This window comes from Vipera berus (genome assembly GCF_964194415.1).
Source record: "Vipera berus genome assembly, chromosome: Z".
NCBI lineage: Eukaryota > Metazoa > Chordata > Lepidosauria > Squamata > Viperidae > Vipera > Vipera berus.
In genome coordinates this window covers 44,445,359-44,468,238 of record NC_138205.1, presented here as the reverse complement: position 1 = coordinate 44,468,238, position 22,880 = coordinate 44,445,359, and the positions used below count along the sequence as shown (strand labels likewise).

At 40.4% G+C, this 22,880-nt stretch overlaps 1 protein-coding gene across 3 annotated transcripts in view; it reads left to right on the top strand.

The window, feature by feature from the left end:
* Nucleotides 1–22,880, top strand: part of MED24 (mediator complex subunit 24) — a 94,701-nt gene that overhangs the window by 67,656 nt on the left and 4,165 nt on the right. The window contains exons 23-25 of one of the 3 annotated variants that reach the window (XM_081345143.1): nucleotides 3,009–3,108; nucleotides 6,541–6,621; nucleotides 8,638–8,786. In XM_081345143.1, the coding sequence (XP_081201269.1) occupies nucleotides 3,009–3,108; nucleotides 6,541–6,621; nucleotides 8,638–8,786 (330 nt within the window). Of the gene's footprint in view, nucleotides 1–3,008; nucleotides 3,124–6,540; nucleotides 6,622–8,637; nucleotides 8,787–22,880 lie in introns of all 3 variants that reach the window. The other 2 variants (XM_081345142.1, XM_081345141.1) reach the window with 2 other exon arrangements.

Genomic DNA, 22,880 nt, shown 5'->3' with positions numbered 1-22,880 from the left:
CTAGAAGCTTAGTACCTTAAAACAAAAGCCAGCCTTTTTTTCCCAGGACAAGACATTTTGAAAAGTCATATAGTGTAGGTTCAGAGTCACAGAAATACACATAGTGGCATCTAAGACCATTTCTAACATTATGTTTTCCTATTTGCTTTTAAAAATAGAAGTGCCGAAAGTGCTGGGGGGGGGAAAGGGGGGGGAAGTAGGATAGAAAATAAAATGATAAAAACAGTAAAGAAGGGGCTTCTAAACTTCATCATACCAGGTTGTTAAACTAACTGTTGACCTTGTTGTAAAGTTACAGATAAAAATTTCTTCTCCTTATAGCCTAATTTTTATCTATACGTAATCCAAAAATCATCTTTTCAATCTGGGTTCATCAAAAAGTCTGCTAGAAGTTACCAGAATATCAAATAGTTTATCCATGTTCAAATATCCAACTTTACATGCCTTTATGTGGCATCGCAGGATTTGATCTTTCATTACACTTCGATATTTAAAAGAAATTTTCAAAGCTTTCATCAGCCCATTTTGCAAACTGCATGAAATAACATCATCAGAGGATTTCTTCTTGGAGACGTTCTCTATCCAGATTCTTTTCTTCCTATATAGAGGCATCCTGCAGAATTTCTTGTTCTCACCATCCCTTCATCAAGCCTCAGTTTCTAATATGGACTTAGTTCCATTTCAGTTGTATATTGATTATATACATGTTTCTCAAGTCTTATATCAAAAATAACCAATTCCAAATCTCTCCAATCTACTGATCCATTCAAAACTTTCTTAAATCAAAATATTTTTCTGCTTTTGAGCAGTTGTATGTTGTTTTAAATTTTTAAGACTATTTATCAAATCAAATAAAACCTTTATGATAAAAATCCAGCATAAAAAGCACAAAGAATTAAAAAGCATAATACATATAATAAAAATATAAAAATACATATGCAAAGCCAAAAGATTCAAAAATTAAAAATCTAAAAATGAGTAAAATCAAAATGGGCATAAAAAGTATGGCAAACTAAACTTATCATAAAATACTCAATAATAAACAGGTGGTTTAAAACTGTTTTCGGGTATAGGTTGTCTTCTGACAGATTTTAATATTGGCAATATTATATGTTGTAGCAGAATTAGTATATAAAATCAACGGGGAAGTATACATTTGTCCTCAACAGGTATCAAATTAAGCCTGCCATTTGAAGCTCTCTAGTATCCGATACAATAGTTACATTGAACATTTCCCAAAGTGATTAGAGAGTGAGTTTGACTGGGTTTGTGTCCATGAAAGTCTCCATGACTGTTGAGAACAGAGATGTCATCTCCCTCAGCTTAGAATCAAGCACAACTATTGTAGAGCCCTTGTAATTGTAATGTTAGAATCCTTGTTCCTGACATATAGGTAGTCTTTGACTTAAAACCACAATTGTGACTAGAATTTTGATCATAGGTCATTGCAGTTGTAAGTTGAGGCACCTATGTGCCCGGACCCATTGTTTTTACTGCTTTTAAGACAATCACTAAGTGAATTGTAGTTATAAATCTGAATCCTAGGATCATTAAGAGAATCACACAGTAAATAACCAAAATGTTGCAAATTGCATCATATGACTGTGAGACTGCAATCAGTTGTAAATGCAAGTCGGTTGCCAAATGCCAAAAATGCGGGGATATGCTGGGGGTAAAATGCAACATTTTATGACAGCCAAAAGTCCTTTACACTGCTCATTCCAAGATGCTATTAATTTCAAACATTAAATGAATGATGGTAAGTTGATGATTACCTGTAAAAACTAAGGCTTTTCAGATATTGCTGAACTACATCCCCAACATCTCACTATGCTGACTAGGTCTATTATGAGTTATAGTTTAGTAACAGCTAGTAATAACTAGTTTTAATTACCATTATACATTAGATCAATTTCCACTTATCTCTGTCCTGCAAGATACATCAGTATTATGTTCATAGATTTGCAGAAGGAGTGTTTGGGACTTTGAATCAGAGACTTGTGCGCCACAGCTCTTAACTATCATACATTTCTTTTTTAAAAAAATAAGTTTTATTAATTTTCCAATTTTGCATCCAGATATTTATGAAGCAACGTGGTGATTGGGTAATCAAAAGTCCAACAAGAGAATCTTTTTGTACATATTCCAGGTTACATCAGCAAAAATTCCCTCTCCAATTCCCTTAATTACAATATCACAATCAAATTAATACATTTCTAGTTATAGCACGGTCATTTGAGACTATTATCAATATATTTTAATTTATATTTATCCATGTCCTGTTTTTAAATTTTATCTAATTTCAGTTACAGTGCTATGAATTAGCCTTTAGTATCCATAATATTCAGTTTTCAGGTAACCCAAAATTTCCCTATTTCATTATATAATAGTTGTCATATCTAAAATACATATATTGTTTGTTTAAATACATTTTTATTTTCACAAATATATTCTATTTTTCGTCTTAGTCGTTCATCAATTATTAATTAAGTAATTTTTATTATATCATTCCAAGTTCTATAATATAATTCAAAACTATGTTCTAATAGCTGATTTTCATTTCCCTTACAAGTCTAAATCCTAAATATAAAGTCAGTTTATATCTATTAAAGACTCCCCTTAGCCCATTAAAAAAAATTTAGGCTCTGTCATTATAAATCACAAAAGAAAAGAACCCATTTTTAAAATCTAATTCTAGCTTTCTTTTTGTGCCAAGCAGGCTTCCAGACCAGTGCCTTTAAGTTCTCAAATGGGTCTATCATACATTTCTTTTTGTCTTATACTGTTACTGGGTTTCTATTCTTTCTCTTCACGCATTGCAAAAGAAGGAAGTATCAAAACAGAGTGTGTGAATCATCCTTAATTTGCCTGCTTGACATGGAATCTTGAATTTTTACTACAAGTACATACTTGAGTGGGAGGATGAGGCCCAGAATGCCTGCTTTGGTTTGCATTTTGTTAACTGTAACTGCAGTTTGGTCTTGGGGGGGGGGGTCATCCTCTTCCAGGATTACATCAGTCTTTTTCCACTGGATGATACTCAGCCATCGAAACTCATGCGCCTGCTCAGCTCCAATGAGGAAGACTCCAGTGTTCTGTCTAGTCCCAGTAAGTGGAATCACGGTGAGGAACCTTTTCTGGAATTTGCCTCGTTCAGCTTGCTTGTTCTCTCTCCCCCATACACCCCAATACTTAGAGAGAACACTACAGTGTGTTTTCCAGATCCTTGCCCATCCTGGATGTTGAAATCTGCCATTTCTGGTTCAGCGATGAAAATCTCAAAAGTGGTTAATACTTCTTTGGTACACAGTCTGCCTAGTTTTGAAAAAGGTACTGATGGAGTATTTATGAAAGAAATCACTGTTTGCAATGATTACTGGGCTAGGCATAGTAGCTTTGGTTTCGCTTCTCAATTCAATCAACATTTGCTTATTTTTAAATTTAAATTCCATCTTTCTGTCAGTAATGCAATATGATATAAATAGTGCTTCCCCCTCCCCCTTTTCCCCACAGCAACCCTGTGAGGGGTTGGAGAGAAAAAGACTGAGGCTGAGTGATTGGCTGACTGAAAATTACCCAGTGAGTTTTTGTGGCTGAGGATGGCCTTGGAATTGAGTCTCCCTGGGATCAGTCAACTGCCTTAGCCATCTTACTACACTGATTACTTAGGTCTGTTCAGTCTATCTGGATTTCCAGATCATTGTGGTTTGAGAGGTTCTGGGACATAGGAAGATTAACGTCTTCGTTGGATTACAGTGAAGGTATCTCCTTCATCCTATTTAACAAAACAGAAACATTTTATGGTACAAACTGCTAGCTTGTTATTGAGTATTGATGGGGATTAGATAGCCAACTGTGTAATACGGATAGTCCTCAGTTAATATTGTTAATTTATTTATTTTATTTATTTATTAGTGGGACATATCCCGCCCTATCTCTCGAGGGACTCAGGGCGGCTAACAACAACAAAAATTAAAGGTCTCTGTACAGTAAATTAAAATTAAAAATTGAAATAAATTAAAGATTAGAGTTAAAATTGTAAACATAATTAAAATCCCTGTCAGTCCAGGTCAGCCAGGTGGAAAAGGAGTGTTTTGAGGCCGCGGTGAAAGGACTGGAGATCTTGGGCCATCCGAAGCTCAGGGGGGAGCTGGTTCCACAGGGCTGGCGCTTCCACAGAGAAGGCTCTTCCCCTGGGGGTCGCAAGCCGACATTGTCTAGCCGACGGTACCCTGAGGAGGCCTTCTCTGTGTGAGCGTACTGGGCGATGGGAATTCGTTCCCGGCAGCAGATGGTCCTGCAAGTATCCCGGGCCTAAGCCATGTAGGGCTTTAAAGGTAAGTACCAGCACCTTAAATCTCACCCGGAGGGCAACCGGTAGCCAATGCAGCTTTGGAATGACATAATGTAATTGCACCAAGTTAACACAGCAGTTCTGGTGCAGTTGTTAAATGAATTTTGTGCTATCATTATGTATGATGTCATGAGATTGCCATTTTTGACCTCCTATCGGCTTCCTTGGAAGCCAGCAGTGAAGGTTATGGAACACTGCAACAGCCACAACTTCAAAAAATAGGTGTGTTTCCTATTTCAGTGCCATTATAACTTTGAATGATTGTTAAACAAATGATCATTAACTGAGGACTACCTCTACTTGCATTACCTCAATGAATAAAATATATTTTGGAGGATTACTCATCTTGGTCCTTCCATGCTTTGTTAGTGAAAGGTATCAATTTGAAACAAATTATTTTAAAAAAATAGAAATAAATAATAAACAGCCTTTTCCTTACTGTTGCTCCCTAATTGTGTTCTGATCATTGCTGCATGACGTATTCAACTCATGACTGTATCAAAATCCATTACAATTGTACTTGTTAGAGCTGACATGTTAGCATTAAGGCATAAACATATTGTTCATTGGACTGTCAAATGAAAGCAAGAAGGGCTGCTTTCGTCTACTACCTCAGTTATGAAAAGGGAATCAAGAAAAGAGATCAAATGAAAAACTGCTGTGACAAGCAAGACATTTACAGCATTAGTCAGAACTTCATGGAGATGAGGAATATGATTGTTCATCATCTTGGACTCTTGCCCAATTTTTGTTGTTGTCATAGTAATTGTGATTTCCTCTTATTTCATTATGCTTTCTTGTGATTTCACTTTTTCCTCTATAACTTTGCAATTTAGGAGTTTTTAATGTGCTGATTCTTCTTTTCATTGAAGTGGTTTAAAATTCCTCTTTTCTGCTGTGATAGATATTCACAGTAATTTAATATGAGAAAAAAAAGACAACAGCTCTAATTTTTTTTTACTCTATAACCAAGAGTAAATGGGGGGAGGGGTCAGTCATGATAGCATTGGAATTAGAAAGAAAGGTAACTAGTTAGGTCGACTCTCTGAAGCTGATCAACCAAGTAAATGGCCTAAACGGAAATGGTTCACCTTAGCTTAATTGTGAACCACTTCAAAATTAGATGATAGAGAAGGAGACAGACAGGAGTAGCAGAAAAGCCAGTTGTAGCCTTGTCTAGACTCACTCTGATAACATACAGCAGCCATAACAATGATCATGATAATATTTTGCATTTATATTGGTCTTTCCCAAGCTAGTGCTCTCCAAAATGTCTGGGCTACAATTCTCATAATTCATAATCACCTGTTGGTTTGGGAATTGTAATCTGGCATATCTAGAGGACAACCATTTGGTAAAGACTGATTCACGTAATACTTTCAAGTGTTTAAACTTTTTCACATATCAGCTTCTCTGTAATCCTTCTGATAATCCCTAAAGATTTATCAGTGTTGTTATCTCCATTGTTATGAAGCCTGCTGTGCAAGCTTCTCTGATGGCGGAGTTTACTTCTGAAGGTTCCAATGGAGCACTATGAAATATTTTAATACTGCTGTTAAAACTGAGTGAAATCAGACATTCAGAATGACAGTCTACTTAATTAAATTGATTTGTTCAATAGTGATAAAACAGAAATTCAGCATCAACCTATTTTGACCACTGCAACCTCTGTGATTGATTGCAACAAAAGGGGAAGTGTCAGGAAGTTCTGTTTAGGCAAATCTCGACTGATAGGCGCATATAGACTTTAGAAAGAATGTAGTAGGCGCTGTCACAAAATGGTTGGAGATTGTAAAAATCTACTCACTAGAAGACAAATTTATGAAAGGGGTTCTTGCCAGATACTATTCCATCTAGTATGCTCTTGACCACCATAAGTGACTTGTATCTTTTTTGTGAGCACATTTATAAGCAAAACACTGAGTTGCAGCCATGTCATTTTTTTAAAGTGCTTATGAGGCTTAGATATTTTATTTATAAAGATTATGCTTGATGCTAAGACACACACATTTTTACAATTAAAAGCATTTAACAAAGTTCTGGCTGATAGAGTGCTGGCAGGCCTGCAGAAACATATGGGCGTCACACTGATTAACCATGATCTGATAGAAAAGTCTTTCTTGTTCACTTGTGTCTTCATAGGTGAGTTGCTAGTTATGGAAATTGGATTGTTTCTCTTTTTTCAGCAGACCGCACAATGAGCACTTCGCTTTCTGCCTCGCAACTCCACACAGTCAGCATGCGTGATCCCCTCAATAGAGTTCTTGGTAAGCTCTTCAGCTTTTACTAAGCATTAGGAATAAAATGTAGGCATGAGCCTAAATGGACTCCAGAAGATGGCAGAGGACAGGAAGGCCTGGAGGAACGTTGTCCATAGGGTCGCGATGGGTCGGACTCGACTTCGCAGCTAACAACAACAACAACAGGAATAAAATTCCTCCAAGGAGACCAAAAGGTTTCTTTGGCTAACAGCCCATATTGTGCAGGAGCTTGCCAAACAAAGAGATAGCTAGGACCTTTGTTAGAGAGATCTCAAATATTTCATTTCAGTCCAAGACCAGAAAAGTGAAAAGAAAGCATTACATGCACAATAGCAAAATCTGTGTGATATCTAAATACCAAAGAAGTTATAACCAATTGCATAAAGCAGTTTGAAAGGTGCCATTTCAGCCTAGAATTAAACAAAGAAATAGTTTCTAGAACAATAACCTAGATATCCCATGGCAAAGTGCAGCAAAGAATTTTGTGGTATCTTCTTCCTAATTATTGAGGTGAAAATCAATACTGTACAGTTTTTGAAATCACATGGCTGATCAACAGAATTTTTTTGTGCCTAGAAGTCAAGGACAAGGGTTTCCTATATACTGTAAGCTAAGCCCTTCAAGTAAGCTTTAGGGTGTTAACAAAAATTATCCATTTACCCTAACCACTCAGTTTTACAGTCCTCCATTCATCCTTGTTATAGGGCAGGGCTAGGCAATCTCAGCTCTTTTATGACTCATGGACTTCAACTCCTAGAATTCCTGAGCCAGCATGGCTGGCTCAGGAATTCTGGGAGTTGAAGTCCATGAGTCATAAAAGAGCCAAGGTTGCCTACCCCTGTTATAGGGCATGCAGAAATGTAGAACTAGTACTGCTTTCTTCTTATAAAGACAATGAAATTAAAATCAAACTATTATCAAGCCTCTTGGAGTTTGAAATGCATGCATTTTGTTCATATATTTGAATTCTGAAAGCAGTGAGGAAAGCTGATATCTCAAAAGTTCAATGTCTGATTTACACGGTTAGATCATACATTTGAATAGTGAAAGTAAAATATTTTGTAATATTAAATATCACAAGATATTTAAAAATCAGCAATGCAAACCAATAACTATTTGGAGAGGACGACTAAAACTGAGTAAAGAAGTGAGGATATTGTCAATGCAATTGTGAAACTTTTAATTCAATGAAATGTTTAGTTTTAGATTCACCAGAATGGCATTTTTAGAAATTCAAGTATACAGTACGTAGAATGAATAATATCTACACTTTTACTTTTACCAATAAAAAAATAAAGTCTCGTTGTCCAGTCCACCATCTTCCAAACTAACAAAAATGGGGGATGATTGTTTTACCACAATGGATTTGTGGTAAATGGATGGATTTTATTAACATCTTCTCTTTGCAAGCTGTTACTTCTGGAAAGTATATAAAAGCTTGTCTCTGAATTGAAAAAAAAATCCTAGTACCTAACATTTTGTGTTGGTGTCTAAGAACTTTAACATAGGACTCACGCCAAAAAATTAAATAAATAAAAGAAACTCTTCAATGTAATGGATGTCAAGTAACTGCTTCTAAGCAGAGTTGTTAAGAAATACATTTTACTGACTTATATGTGAGTCAATGTGCACAAGCTTATACTATGTGAGATAGAACTGTGATCCAAGAAAGCTGTTTTAAATCTAAATTCTGCACCGAATTCATTGTTGTGGTCTTACACCAGTTGTAATATTTTGAAACCAATATGGCACTACAGTACAGCTGGTGGAAACTCCTAGCCCCCTTAGCTGATCTCAGAAAAGCTAAGCAAAACTAGAAATACGTTAGGAGGCAGTGACAAACCTCTTCTGTATATTGCCAAGAAGAAAATGTGAGTATTTGTAGTTACAAAAAAATCTAGTTTGGGTCAAGAAAAGTTGAACATTTGTCCTGATTTTGGTGCCTCATAGGATTATCTGCTGCTGTATATGACACCCAAGGACAATTAACATTTATTTTCCCACATGCATTCTACTCCCCAGCCAACCTCTTCTTGCTGATCTCCTCCATCTTGGGAGCCAAGACAGCTGGAACACATACTCAGTTTGTGCAGTGGTTCATGGAGGAATGTGTGGATTGCTTGGAACAGGGAAGCCGTGGTAGCATCCTACAGTTTATGCCTTTCACCATGGTAAGTCAATTCCATTTTTTTAAAATTAGGCAAGATACCCATTTTTCTTCAAACTTTTGAGTGTGGCTTCCTTTTGAGTGTGCCCTCTGTAGCATGATGTTTGTAAACAGTCTCCCATTAGATTTTTTTCAATAATCACCATTCAGATTCTCTACTAATGCCATGCAGACCGCAATCTGCCGGTGAAGATGGAATGTTTTTCAAGCAGTTACTTCCTACATTTGCCTTATAGCTTTTTTTGTTTTTGAATTCTAGCTTAAAGTATCACTTTCAAAGTGCTTCTTCCTGGATTTCATCATTATTGGGGATATAGGCTGCTAAAGCACCAGCCAGCTCTGATTTGCAAATTTCCAGTATTTTGCAAATTGTAAGGATGTCTCCTTTGTATTCTGTTTGATTTTTCTGACACAAGAGGGAGTCAGTTGGCAAAAAAGTATTGAAAGCATTTAGAAGAGGGTGTCAAACTCAATTTCATTGAGGGCTATATCAGCATTGTGGTTGCCCTTGGGTGTGTGTGTGTGTGTGGCTAGGATGGGCGTGGGCTACTGGATGTGCGTGGCCAACTCGACCACTTGCGTCAACGGTGCCTGTCCGGGCCTGGGCAGGACTGGAGTGGATCCAAGGGTCTCTGGCAGAGGAGGGTGGGACTGGGGCGAGCACCGGGGCATGGTCCACTGGAGGACCCTCACCGTCCCTCTCAGGCATGCAGGGGGACCCCTGGACGGTGGCATGGGCTGCCCTGACCCCCTGAGTTCAGAGACCCCGCAGCCCAACCTAGCCTAGCCCAGCCCCACTTCCCCAAGGGGGTGCCCAGCTGCGCTTACCTCCTCCTTGAGGCTGCTGCTGCTGTGCTCGCCTTCCTTGGCTAGGTTGCTCATAGTGGGTGCAGGAGGGCAAAGTGTGTGGGTCAGAAGGAGGCCCACTCCCTCTTTATGTGAGGAGACCCAGCTTTGTAACCAAAGCATCCTCAGCAATAGGATGGGAGACCACCAAGGGATGCCGAAAGGGTAGCAGGGCTGCTGGTGGCCAAGTGCTAAGGCAGGACTTCCCTAAGACCCTCCCTTCCTCTCATTCCAATCTCCCTCCTGGTTAGGGCGGGATCAATCTATTTAGCGAGCTGGGAGGCAGTTGCTCCCAGTGCCGACTTTGTTTGCATTTGCTTTGAACTTGCAAGCCCAGAGTGTACCTAAATAAACCAGATTTCCTTTGAACCCAACATCCTGTTTTCTGTTGGGCTCAGGTCTGTGATTGGGACCTCTGACACTTTCCTTCCTTCCTTCCTTCCTTCCTCCTTCCTTCCTTCCTTCCTTCCTTCCTTCCTTCCTTCCTTCCTCCCTCCCTCCCTCCCTCCCTCCCTTCCTTCCCTGCCTCTCTCTTTTTCATTCCCATCTCCTTCCTTCCTGTTTCCCTCCCCTCCTTCCTTCCCTCCTTCCCTCTCTCTGTGCCCAGGAAGGGATGAGGGGAGGGGGAGAGGTTGGCAGCGCTTCTCTCAAAGAATAACAGAGTTGGAAGAGACCTTTGAGGTCTTCTAGTCCAACCCCCTGCTCAAGCAGGGGACCTATACCATTCCAGACAATGGGATATCCAATCTCTTCTTAAAAGCTTCCAGTGATGGAGCACCCAAAACTTCTGAAGGCAAGCCTTTTCACTGGTTAGTTGTTTTCACAAGTCCTTAGTTCTAGGCTGGTTTTCTTCTTGATTAGTTTCCATCTATTATTACCTTCTGATGCTTTGGAAAATAGGTTGACCACTTCTTCTCTGTGGCAGCCCGTCAAATATTGGGATGTTGCTATCATGTCACCACCACTAGTCCTTTTCACTAGGCTAGACATACCCAGTTCCCACAAACATTTGTCATATGTTTTAGCCTCCACCCACTAATCATCTTTACCATCCATTAAGACCAGATGGTCCCCCTGGTATGGTTTATAGAACAATGGCCATGAGCAGAGCCTTCTCAGAGACAGCACCCCAGTTATAGAACTTTCTCCCAAGGAAAATATGAACAGTGCATCCCGCAACTCCAAACACACTGTTCAGCCAGGCATATGTTGAACAACAACACATTTTATGATCAAACAGCACTAAGTAAATTACTAATAATATTTTTCTTTCTTAAAATACACACTTTTAATATTGTTTTACGCGGTGCTGGTGATGCTTTACAATAGCTGTCTTTGAGAGTTTTCTTGTAAACCAGCCTGGATTTCTCTGAAACATTTAATTTTGAATTAGATGTTGATTTAATAAATTAGAAGAAACAAATGTTAAAATACATCTAAATCCAGTGGTGGGATTCAAATAATTTAACAACTGGTTCTCTGTAGTGGGCCTGGCAGGGGGGCGCTGCCACAAGGCAGCTGGGGGAGGAGGGAGCTGCCCCGTGTACCCCGCAACCGTTTACCATGCTGTGGTGATATTTGATATTTTTGTCAAATGTCTTTAAGGGTTTGCATAGCTTGGAATTTGTGTAAAGGAATAGGTAGACCAGGAGGGAAACCATTTCTTAAATTGAAGTAGGCACAGAATAAATATCTATCGAGATCAAAGTAGATGACACTATCTTCTAAATGAGGGCAGGAAGACAGGAAAAAATACTTTTGCCAATCTCCACTGATTGGTTCCTTCCTTTAGTATTCAATTTGCCTCTTGTCATTTCTAGCACAGAAGTCTCAAAGATGGCATATGACATCAGTGGCCATAAGTGGGTCAAATTCCTGTCTGGTTCATTTTTCAAAAACTGTTCAAAAGGTGAATATTTTCATTCTACGGGCAATCCAATTGCTCCCGGATATCCGGATAGACAACTGTATCTTTCGCTTCTGACATTTGAGTAAGCATTAAAAGGTGCTCCTTTTCAAGGTTCTTGGGTTTTTAACAAGGAAGATCTAGTGATTTTTTGTTCTTCTTTATTTTATTCTTTAGTGATCTTAATGTGAGTTTTAGACTTATTTTTAGATACAGTATTGCATTTATTGATTGATGGTTTCTATTGAAGGCCAGCCCAATAAGATTGGACATCTACAAATAATTTAAATAAATGTATTGTATGTGACTGGAACAGACCAGTTTTTGGATTCTCCACATAAGCTAAAGAAACCTTATCATCCATGTCCTCCTATCTGATTGGCAGATAAAGCCTATTCAAGACAGCTTTTGTTCAGAACGCATAAAGAGCTTCTTTGGAGTCCATTTTCTTGGCCTAGCCAGATTAGCATGCATAGACTAACCATTAAATTTCTAAAGTTAAAGTCAAATCCCTTCATTTGGAGATGATGGGAATGTGTGGCAGAAATCTGTATGCAGGCAGTGAACCCTTGGCGATGCTTCAGTTTAAGTTAGCTGCTTAATAGGAGAGAAAAAGGTAATTTTCATTTGGCAAAGAGGTGGCTTCACTAATTTGATTCTCTCTGAGGAGCGAATATAGGGGAATGTTTGTGTGTGTGTGTGTGTGTGTCTAATATTTGCCATCACTTCCTTTCTTCCCTCTACAGACAATTCTATTCACCAGTGAATAATCACCTCCCTATAACACACCCTTCAGCTAGTTGGCTGTTTACCACCAATACTGGACTAGTCCAGTGTTCAGAAGCTTCAGAGGCCCCACAAGAGTAGGGCCCCCTCATGCAATTTCCAGAGAGTCCAAAAGCCTGGCATGTCACTGAAAATGGCACGGTGTGTCACCTATGACAGATATGTTGTAGGTTGGTCTTCACTGGACTAGCCCATTGATCCATCCAGCAAACCAATACCCACACTAATTTTTTTTAAATTCCATTTATATCCCGCCCTTCTCCGAAGACTCAGGGCGGCTTACAAGCTTAGCAGTGGCCTTCATTCTATGTATATGCCTGCTTATTAGGGCTTTCACAACACACCCCAAGCGGCATTATTACAAAGTCAGCTTAATTGCCCCCAACAATCTGGGTCCTCATTTTACCTACCTCGGAAGGATGGAAGGCTGAGTCAACCTTGAGCCTGGTGGGATGCAAACCTGCACTAATTGCACTAATTAATTTGTTGCTTGGCAGTATTTTGACTAGTAATCTGGCCAGCTTTGTGGTTTCTTTTTTCACCATGTTTGCTTAAAATCAAAACCACAGTGATCCAAATAGGGTTGGAGCTACTGCAGATAAAGGAAATGGGCTGGGATCCCTGTTTTGCCTCTCTCAATCTTCGACAAAGTGAAAGAGTGGCTTAAGTAGCTCCATAATATGGCTGCTCTAGCTTCCCATCTCTATGTCCTGAGGATCAAAAGGATGCAAATCAGTCTAACCTACAATAAAAATTGGTTGCAAATTGTCAGGCACTCTGATCTAATGGATTAAGATTATTTCCTTGATCCTACAGATTGGCTTAGTGGGCTGTGGGAACACAGTTGAACATTGATGTTCTGGAAACAGAAGTGGTTGTGCCAGGTAGATTAGATTTAGATTTATTAAATTTAAATGCCGCCCTTCTCTCCAAGGACTCAGGGTGGCTCACAACAATAAAAGGGGCCTTGGGGTAGATCTCTGCCCCCCTGCCAATATGAACTGCGAACGGCCCGAGAGGTACCGCCCCCTATGGTGAGAAAGTGGCAAGGGAAGGTGGGAGCATTGTGGGCTCTGCGAGGATTAGTTGAGAAGGGAGGTCTGGGCGAGGATTAGGAGGTAATGTGGAGGGCAAATGTATGGAGGTAAAAACAAAGTCTGGTTGCCTTTTAAAAAAGCACCTTTGGAACAACCATGATCTGGATGACTGAAAATCTCCATAGATATTGAGACACGGATTAGTCAGAGAAGTTGGTGCAGGTGGGCTATATGATGCTCGCCTCCTCTTCTGGTGCAGTTACCTTCACATAATCCCCAGGTAGTCCTGACATCAGGCTGCTGATGCTAAATCCCTTTCCTTCCCCTCTTCCTCCCTTCTGTCTTATTTTCCCTTTTCTTTCTTTCTTTCTTTCTTTCTTTCTTTCTTTCTTTCTTTCTTTCTTTCTTTCTTTCTTTCTTTCTTTCTTTCTCTTTCTTTCTTTCTTTCTTTCTTTCTTTCTTTCTTTCTTTCTTTCTTTCTTTCTTCCTTCCTTCCTTCCTTCCTTCCTTCCTTCCTTCCTTCCCTCCCTCCCTCCCTCTCTCCCTCCTTTTGTTCTCTCCCTCTTTTTTCCTTCTTTCTTCCCTTCCTGGATTTTTTTTCTACCAATGGATGTTCCTTTCTCTCCTTCTCCAGTTACATTGGAGGCATCCTAAACATTGGGAGAGGTAATTGATATCTTAGCAGAACACAGCTTGACATGATCTTCCTAGCACCTGTAAAAATAGCCTGGAAGTTTACATCCATCATCACATAATTGCCCCAAAGACTGCAATTGATCCCATTTTACTTTGCAACCGGAATTACAAGAAAGATGGCAGATGGGTTTAGCCAAGGCTTACTGGTCCCCTGAGAAGACACCAACAGGTTTTTCCCTTGAAAAAAAGACTCACTGAGGTGATTTTTCAAAACTCCTTTGGAAATCTTGCTTATACCCTGATTGACTCAAGGGACAAAAACTTATTTTCCATGGCAGGAATGCGTGAGCTTTGTTTTGCATAATTCAAAGACATTCAGGTGAAAGAGAAATTAACTTAACTGCTCAGAAGGAAGGCCAAATATTCTATTTTTCTTCAAAAGATTATGCATTCTGCTTTACACTTGGGCTCCTGCTCAGAAAGGTCTCTGTGTGCAAATTTCTGCCTTGTAAGTGAACTGCCTTCTTTTCTTAACTGGAATGTTGGTTTTCTGGATTTGGTTTATTTTGCACATTGATTTTATTCTCCATGCAGCGGCTGAGATATTGGGAAGGGTTAAAGTTGCAATGGGGATTAGCTGAAGATTGTGAAATCACAGACACTGCAGACAGTTTTAGGGGTAAACTGAACCATTTGTTATTCAAATGGCTAAGAGAAGTGTATTCAACCAGATTCCCTTGGTTGCTAGTATTTATTTATTTATTTATTTTAATTCCATTTATATCCCGCCCTTCTCCGAAGACTCAGGCTTACAAGCTTAGCAGTAGCCTTCATTCTATGTATATGCCTGCTTATTAGGGCTTTCACACACACCCCAAGCGGCATTATTACAAAGTCAGCTTAATTGCCCCCAACAATCTGGGTCCTCATTTTACCTACCTCGGAAGGATGGAAGGCTGAGTCAACCTTGAGCCTGGTGGGATGCGAACCTGCACTAATTGCAGGCAGCTGGTGTTACTTAAGGAGGCATTAGCCCACTGCTTCACCAAGGCTCTATAGTATAGCCAGCTTCACCTGACTTCTGTCTCTCCCATGTGTATGTGTGTACACAAATCATTGAAAAACAACTCTGGCATCCTGCAAAGAGCTTGCCTCTAATATCATTTTTATTAGGCCTTATAGTCATTAGAAAAATTATATATAAGCAAATCACTGTAGTTGTTACTGTTAAGCAAATCCAGGTTTTCTTCCCCTTGAGTTGTAAGTGCAACTTGTAAGTGCAAGGACCAGTTAAAAGTGACTTTTTAGCATCCTTGCACCTTTGAATGGTTGCTAAATGAATGGTTGTAAGTTATAGACTACCGGTAATGAGTTGTAACTTCATTTTTTTGGGAAGGGTGCCTATCTTATGCCCAGAAAGGGGGGGGGGGTATGGAAACAATCTGAAGGGTCTATAGATGGTGTCATAGCCCAGTCCCAATACTTTTTCTTTCCTCAAATGATTTGTGAATTCATGAGCTTCTCTATGGCAGCCTTTACGTGAGGATGTTCATGACATTGAATGCCAGTGATGAGTGCTGCAACATATACTCCCAACAGTTAAAATACATTGCCAGTCACTATGCTGGGGAAGATCCATAGTTTAATGGGATTGCAAATCTGCTTTGCATGCAGAAATCTCCAGGTTCACTTTGGGGAATCTTCAAGGATGGTTAGAAACATTTCTCTCAGTTCAGAAGATGCTAGCTTGGCCAAGGCGAAAGGACCTACAGACGAAGAAAGCCTTACTCATCAACAAGTCCCTTTTTAAGAACAGTTCAGTGACTTCTCTGAAGCTGAGCTTGGGTGGAGCTGTGAGAACTCCAGATTAAAAATTTTTGGTCTTGTAACAGCCCTTGCTTTATTGGCTTTGATCCTTTGTTGAGATTTACCTTAGATTTAATCTTGGGCCTCAAACTGGACAGGAGCAGTCACTCAAAACACAATGGTTGCAGTTAGACAGTAAACACAACCAGGCTATCTAATGGATTCCTCTGATATTTTTTCTTTGTCAGTAAGCATCTGAAATGTACTCTTCTCCTTCCTTGTTGCTATTACTGGATGCAGGAGGATCAGACCTCTGACACTGAAACGGTCCTCCTGCAACAAAAAGAAGAATTAGGGGCGACATCATAGCTGTCTTTTGGTACATAAAGGGCTACCACAGAGAGGAGGGAATCGACTTATTCTCCAAAGCATCTGAGGGCAGCACAAGAACTAATGGGTGGAAGCTTGTTAAAGAGAGAGCCAATCTGGAACTAAGAAACTTCCTGACAGTGAAGACAATTAACCAGTGGAATAGCTTGCCTTCCGGAGTTGTGGGTGCTCCATCACTGGAGGCTTTCAAGAAAAGATTGGACAACCATTTGTCCAGGATGATACAAGTTTTCTGCTTTTGGGAGAATCCCCACCCACCCCCACTTTTAATATAAGAAAGCCCCCATATTAGCAAAGTAATGCCCCCCACCCCTGGAAAAGGCTCCCCTGAAGTAAAACCATTCAAGCAGCCAGCCCTGTGAATGGATGTTTAGTTTCACCTCCCAGCCACAACAGAAACCAAGCCACCACAATTGGAATAACCAAAGACACACACTTGAAACTATTGCCCAACAAGCTCAGAAATCTAAATCACAAAGCCTCAAAATCATATAACAACTCATCTACTCTCCAGGCCACTTTGTTAGCCACCCCAGAAACACACTGCTGTCACTGTTGTTTCTGGCTACCAAATAAATGGAGACCTCTTCCTGCAGCCTGCTTCCAATTTATTTTTTCTAGCGTCTTGGAACCGGATCAGATTTTACTTTCAACACTGCCATGGGCAGGGGGTTGGACCAGAAGACCTCCAAGGTCCCTTCCAGTCCTGTGATTCTGTGTTTTTATATTTCTAGGTCTAGATCTGGATTTGCACAACATGCTGGCCTTAATATTAATGGGGATGTGTGTGTTTTTGGTGACAGGATATTGTTCTTGTTGTTGTTAGTTATGAAGTCGTGTCCGACCCATCGCGATCCCATGGACAACGTTCCTCTAGGCCAGACATGTCAAACACAAGGCCCGGGGGCCAGATCCGGCCCGCGAAGTGGTTTCATGTGGCCCATGAAGCCATCCTGGAAACAGTGAGGGAATGGCCCCTGCTGCCTTGGCCCCAGCCCAGGCCAGCTGGGAGCCAATGTACAATTTCATGTTGGTCATCTATACTGAAATACATTCAGTCTTAGATCCACAATGCCATCTGGAAACAGTGAGGGACCGGCCCATGCCATGTTGGCACTGCCCCCTGGGCGCATGCTGGGGAGGTATCACCCTTTGTGAGGAATTAAGAAATGCACCATCGCCTGGAAGTGGCTAGCATATGACCCTGCCTACTTTGGGCAGGCTAGGGCCTGGGCAGCATTGTGCTTCTGTTCAGATTCGTGCCACCCGGCTCAGCCTCACGGCACTGTCAGGAAAGTGCCCACTGCCTGCCAAAACTGGGCAGGCTGGGGGCTGGGCAGCATTGTGCAGGAAACATCGACTCTCATGCTGCTCATGGCATCCCCTCCCCCAGAGCCCACCAAGCCAGATATGTGAAGTAGGTGAGGGCCATGTGCTGGCCACTTCCAGGCGATGGTGCATTTCTTTGTTCCTCACGAAGGATGACACTTCCCCAGCTGCGTTTCTTGCCTGTTTTTCTCCCTCCCTCATCTCAAATATTTTCCTACCTCTCTGTTCTTGGAAGGAAGGAAGGAAGGAAGGAAGGAAGGAAGGAAGGAAGGAAGGGAGGGAGGGAGGGAGGGAGGAAGGAGAGGGAGGGTCTGAGGGAAGTCCTGCCTTAGTCCTGCCCTGCTGCCCTTTCACCATCCCCTTGCCCCCCCCTCCTGGCCTATTCTGGGGGGTCTCTGATCCTATTGCTAAGGAAGCTTTGGATACAAAGCCAGGTCTCCTCACATGGAGAGGGAGTGGGCCTCCCTCTTGACTTTGCCCTCGTACCCATCATGAGCAACCTGGCTAAGGAGAACAAGCACAACAGCAGCAGCCTTGAGGAGGAGGTAAGTGCAGCTGGGCGCCCCCTTGGGGAAGTGGGGCTGGGCTAAGTGCCGTGGGTGCTTGATGGCTGGGCTGGGCATTTGACCTGCACGCCACTGTCCAACCCCGCCCCAAGGCCTCAGAGAAACAGTGAGGCTCCTCCAGTGGACCATACATTGCCACTTGCCCTGGTCCCATCTTCTTCTGCCAGAGACCCTCAGATCTGTCCCACTCCTGCCCTTGATGTGAATGATGTAGAGCTGGCCACGCCCACCCAGTAGGCCACACCCACCCTGGCCACATCCACCCAGCCCGCCAAGGACAACTGCAATGCTGATACGGCCCTCAAATGAAATTGAGTTTGACACCCCTGCTCTAGGCCTTCCTGTCCTCTTATCATCTTCTGGGGTCCATTTAGGCTCACGGCTACTGCTTCAGTGACTCCATCCAGCCACCTCATTCTCTGTCGTTGCCTTCTTCTCTTGCCCTCAACCTTTCCCAGCATTAGGCTCTTCTCCAACTTCAGGATCTGGCCTTCCAAAGAACAATCAGGGTTGATCTCTTCTAGGACTGACCAGTTGGATCGCCTTGCAGTCCAAGGAACTCGCAGGAGTCTTCTCCAGCACCATAGTTCAAAGGTTTCAATTTTTTTGGCGCTCAGCCTTTCTTATGGTCCAACTTTCACAGCCATACATTGCAACTGGGAAGACCATAGCCTTGACTATACGTGCTTTTGTTGGCAGGGTGATGTGTCTGCTTTTTAGTGTGCTGTCTAGATTTGCCATGGCTTTCCTCCCCAGGAGCAAGCGTCTTTTAATTTCTTGGCTGCAGTCCCTGTCTGCGGTGATCTAGGAGCCCAGGAAATTACATGTATCCAACTTGTTTGTTTAATTTATAGTGCAGTATGTATGTGAACCGAAATCGTGAGTTAATTAAGTTAACCCAATGGCTTATAGAAGACCAGCCTGTGTATGAATGTGACAGAATGTCTTCTGAGAGACTGAAATGTAGAAAAGGCATATATACGAGCTGAGGAAGTCCTTACATTTGAATAAATGAGTTGATACTCTTTGATTCCCATCAAAGTTTCCAAACTGCTTGCTTTCCTCAATTGCTAGGGGAGGTTTCTGCCTTTCTTTTCTTGCTTATGCTTTGCTCTGGCTGCCATCTTGACTTTTTTGATTCCCCCGCCCCCCTTCTTGGGACAACTCAAGTTCATTGAAGCTTGATTTGGCAAATATAATGAGGGAGGCCTCTTAAGGACTCTAAGCAATGTTTTTTTTTTAAAAAAAAGTTATATCCTCGTCCTTAGCTCACCTTTCAAAAAGCAAATTATCTCCATTGAGAATCTTGCTATTTCTCCTCATGCCTGGAATACAATTACTACTTGGGCCAAAAATCAAGGATCTAGAACACATTGGTCACATCACATACCTAGCAAGACCCATGGTTTATGAAGGAGCTTATTGGGTCAGACTAGGCAATATTTTCTTCTCTTTAGGAAACCACAGGGAAGCAAAGTAGGTTTATTGAGGCATGTGAGCCAAACTATCTTGCACCCATATTTGAGAATTCAATCTTGCAGAAGGTCTATGCTCCTTTTTAATGGCTATTTGATAAATAAAACTGTGTTTAGAAAACTTCCGGGATACAAAAGACTTGATGTGCTGATTTGTGGTTCTGTCTAAACACACTGTGTTTTTTCTCTCGAGGATGTTTTAATTGCTTTCATGGCTGTTGGCTTCAGTGGGTTTTAATTTATTGCCTTGAACAGACTTGAGTTCTTTATCTTCAAAGGAAAGGCAGATAATAAATGAATAAGTGCCAACATTTAAGGTGAACACACATGTGCACAGATACACAGACACAAATCTTTTTCTCAAATTGAGGTAAAAATAATGTCAGGAACTTAAGGTTCCATAGATAAAACACCTTTAACAAATCTTCATTGCTGCTCTCTTGCACTCTTAGGATTAAAATCCCTTTGACCTCCCTTCACTTTTTTCTCAATAAATATGCACTCCTGAAAAGTAGTGCTTCACTAGTTATCTCCTTATCAACCGAGATTGTGTTCACCCAACCCAGTCAAAATCTAGTTAGTTGTACATCACTTAGCATGTTATGTGAATCCAACCTGTGTGGTTTGTAAGTTATAGTTTATGATTTAGTGATTGTGTGACTTGAGTCAGTTGTAATTTATTCAACAAACCATGACTTAAAAACTTTAAAAAGTATAAAAACAGCTATGCTATATAAACAAGGTCAATGTGTCATCTTCAAGAGACAAAGGCTGAAATCGTTCTAACCCCTCCCACACACACATACCCGGTGTGTCTTGCATGGGAAATATTTCCTATTTCAGATCTTTTATTTCCATGCAGAAAAATGGAAAGATTTGGAATTATTCACAGTGGAGGAATGGTTGTTGAAGGTCATGTAAGTTGAAGAATTGTCCCTTTCCTGTCAGCTCTAGAAATCCAGAGATAAAAAGTAGGAATTGGTTAAATTTATATTGCAAGGTAGTACATATAGCACTTCCCCCTTAAAATATCCTCAGAATAAAAACCCTGTGAAATAGATTGGACTGGGAGGAAAGGACTGGTCTAAAGTCTCCCAGAGAACCTCCATAGCTGAGGGGTGGGCATTTAAACCTGGAAATCCCCTACTCCTAATTTAACAATTTTAGCAACAAGCTCCTTCTGTTTGTTGGCCTACTCTATGTATACAAATGAAAACCAAGGTTTTCTGGGGCTTTACATTCTTCATAAGTAAAGTATAAATGGTTAAGGCAGTGTTTCTCAACCTTGGTGATTTTAAGATGGGTGGACTTCAGCTCCCAGAATTCCCCAGCTGGTTGAAGTCCACCCATTTTAAAGTTGCCAAGGCTGAGAAACATCAAGTTAAGGTATGAATGGAATGTCTCTGATTTGTGTGTGACTTTTGGATTCTATTTTATCCCTTTGAAGATGGATCACATTTGTTTCCAGTCACTTGGTTCTTTGCTGCTTCTCTGGGATTCCTTGAAGTTAATACAGAAAGAACCATCTGCTAATACTTTAAAGTATTCTAGGATGTCATTCAACTAGCCCAAGAGATGTAAACTCTTTTAAAGTACAAATAAAGTACTCCTTGACTGGACTTCTATCAATCTCAAGCTTTAATCCTGCTACTTCGGTAGGCTTTTCTCAATTTTCATGGCCACAAAAAAGTTTTTGTGTTGCCTGTACCAAAATGAGAACACAGTATTACTCTTTGCCTTTTTTGGGGGGGATATTTATTAGTATTTTAACATCTTCATTAGGCAATTGGTATATCTTCACCTCTTTTTTTATTCTGAATATATAGAACAATAGAAAGACCTTTCTATTGTTGTAAGCACCCTTTACTAATGTATTAATATTTATTTATTAAATTTTTATGCTGCCATCTCTGTACTTCCAGTTACCCCTCTCTATTCTTCCTTAGTGGTTTGTCTGTTTCTATGGGTCCTTTTTATGCTTCAGTTTTTCATTAAGGATTTTGCATAGCTCCATTGGGTTCTTCTAAGCTCCTCCATTTCTTTATTTCCCCACCACCATTGGATTTGTTCTTAGTCGTGCTTTGGTACTTCCTTTTTAAGATATTCCTACCCATCTTGAGATTCTTTTCTAATAGTGAGAGCACTTTGTGAATGAATGGAGAATACCTGAGGAACTAAAAGGGATGATGGTAAGCAATCTTATCAGTTAGATTTACTGGCAAATTTTTGATTGATCACGCCCTCCTTAACTATGACATATATTCTCTTCATTCTTAAGTGTGTCCAGGGACACTAAAGTATATGAATCTGAGAGCTCCCCTGTTTAGACAGACAGATAAACAGAAAGAACTTTATTTCAGTCATTGGCCAGTAAAAGTACAATCGATAAAATGAGGACAACTTATACAATGTTAGCAACTATTTTTGGAAGAAGCTTACGCATAATATAATAACACTTGCCTACTTTTAGAGAAATAAATCTATCTTGATTATTTAGCAGGGAGTTCAAATAAAAACTGCTAGAGTGTCCTGGAAGTTTAAAATAAAAGAGGGGTAATCAGCTGGTGGTGAATGTCCCTGTAGAGCCGGCAGTACAGAAGAATATGGTTTGTGGTTCCTGTGGTATCCATATTGCAGGGGCAGTACCTGGGTTTCCCTATATTTCCCTTGCAGGATAGCTGTGGGGAGAACACTAAATTGGGCTGAAGATAAAGCTCTACTAAATTTGCAATATGATATAAATGAGGTTGATTTAGAATTAGAATGTTTAAGTGGGGATCAGTTGTGTGTTTCCTGAAATGAGACTCATTGCACAGAGTAAATATTCTTTTGGGTGTAAAAACGCAGTGGATTGCAGCATAAAACCCATGATCTTTAGATGTAAGAAAAATAAATTGATTAATTTTGTAGATGCTTGAAAATGCAAGAAAATAAAAGTAGCATCTTTTATCTATATAAATGTTTAGTTTTCATGGAATAATGGTGCTTAGAAATTGAACAACACACATACAGGTGAAACTCGAAAAATTAGAATATCGTGTAAAAGTTCATTTATTTCAATAATGCAACTTAAAAGGGGAAACTAATATATGAAATAGACTCATTACATGCAAAGCAAGATAGTTCAAGCCATGATTTGTCATAATTGTGATGATTATGGCTTGCAGCTCATGAAAACCCCAAATCCACAATCTCAGTAAATTAGAATATTGTGAAAAGGTGCAATATTCTAGGCTCAAAGTGTCCCACTCTAATCAGCTAATTAAGCCATAACACCTGCAAAGGGTTCCTGAGCCTTTAAATGGTCTCTCAGTCTGGTTC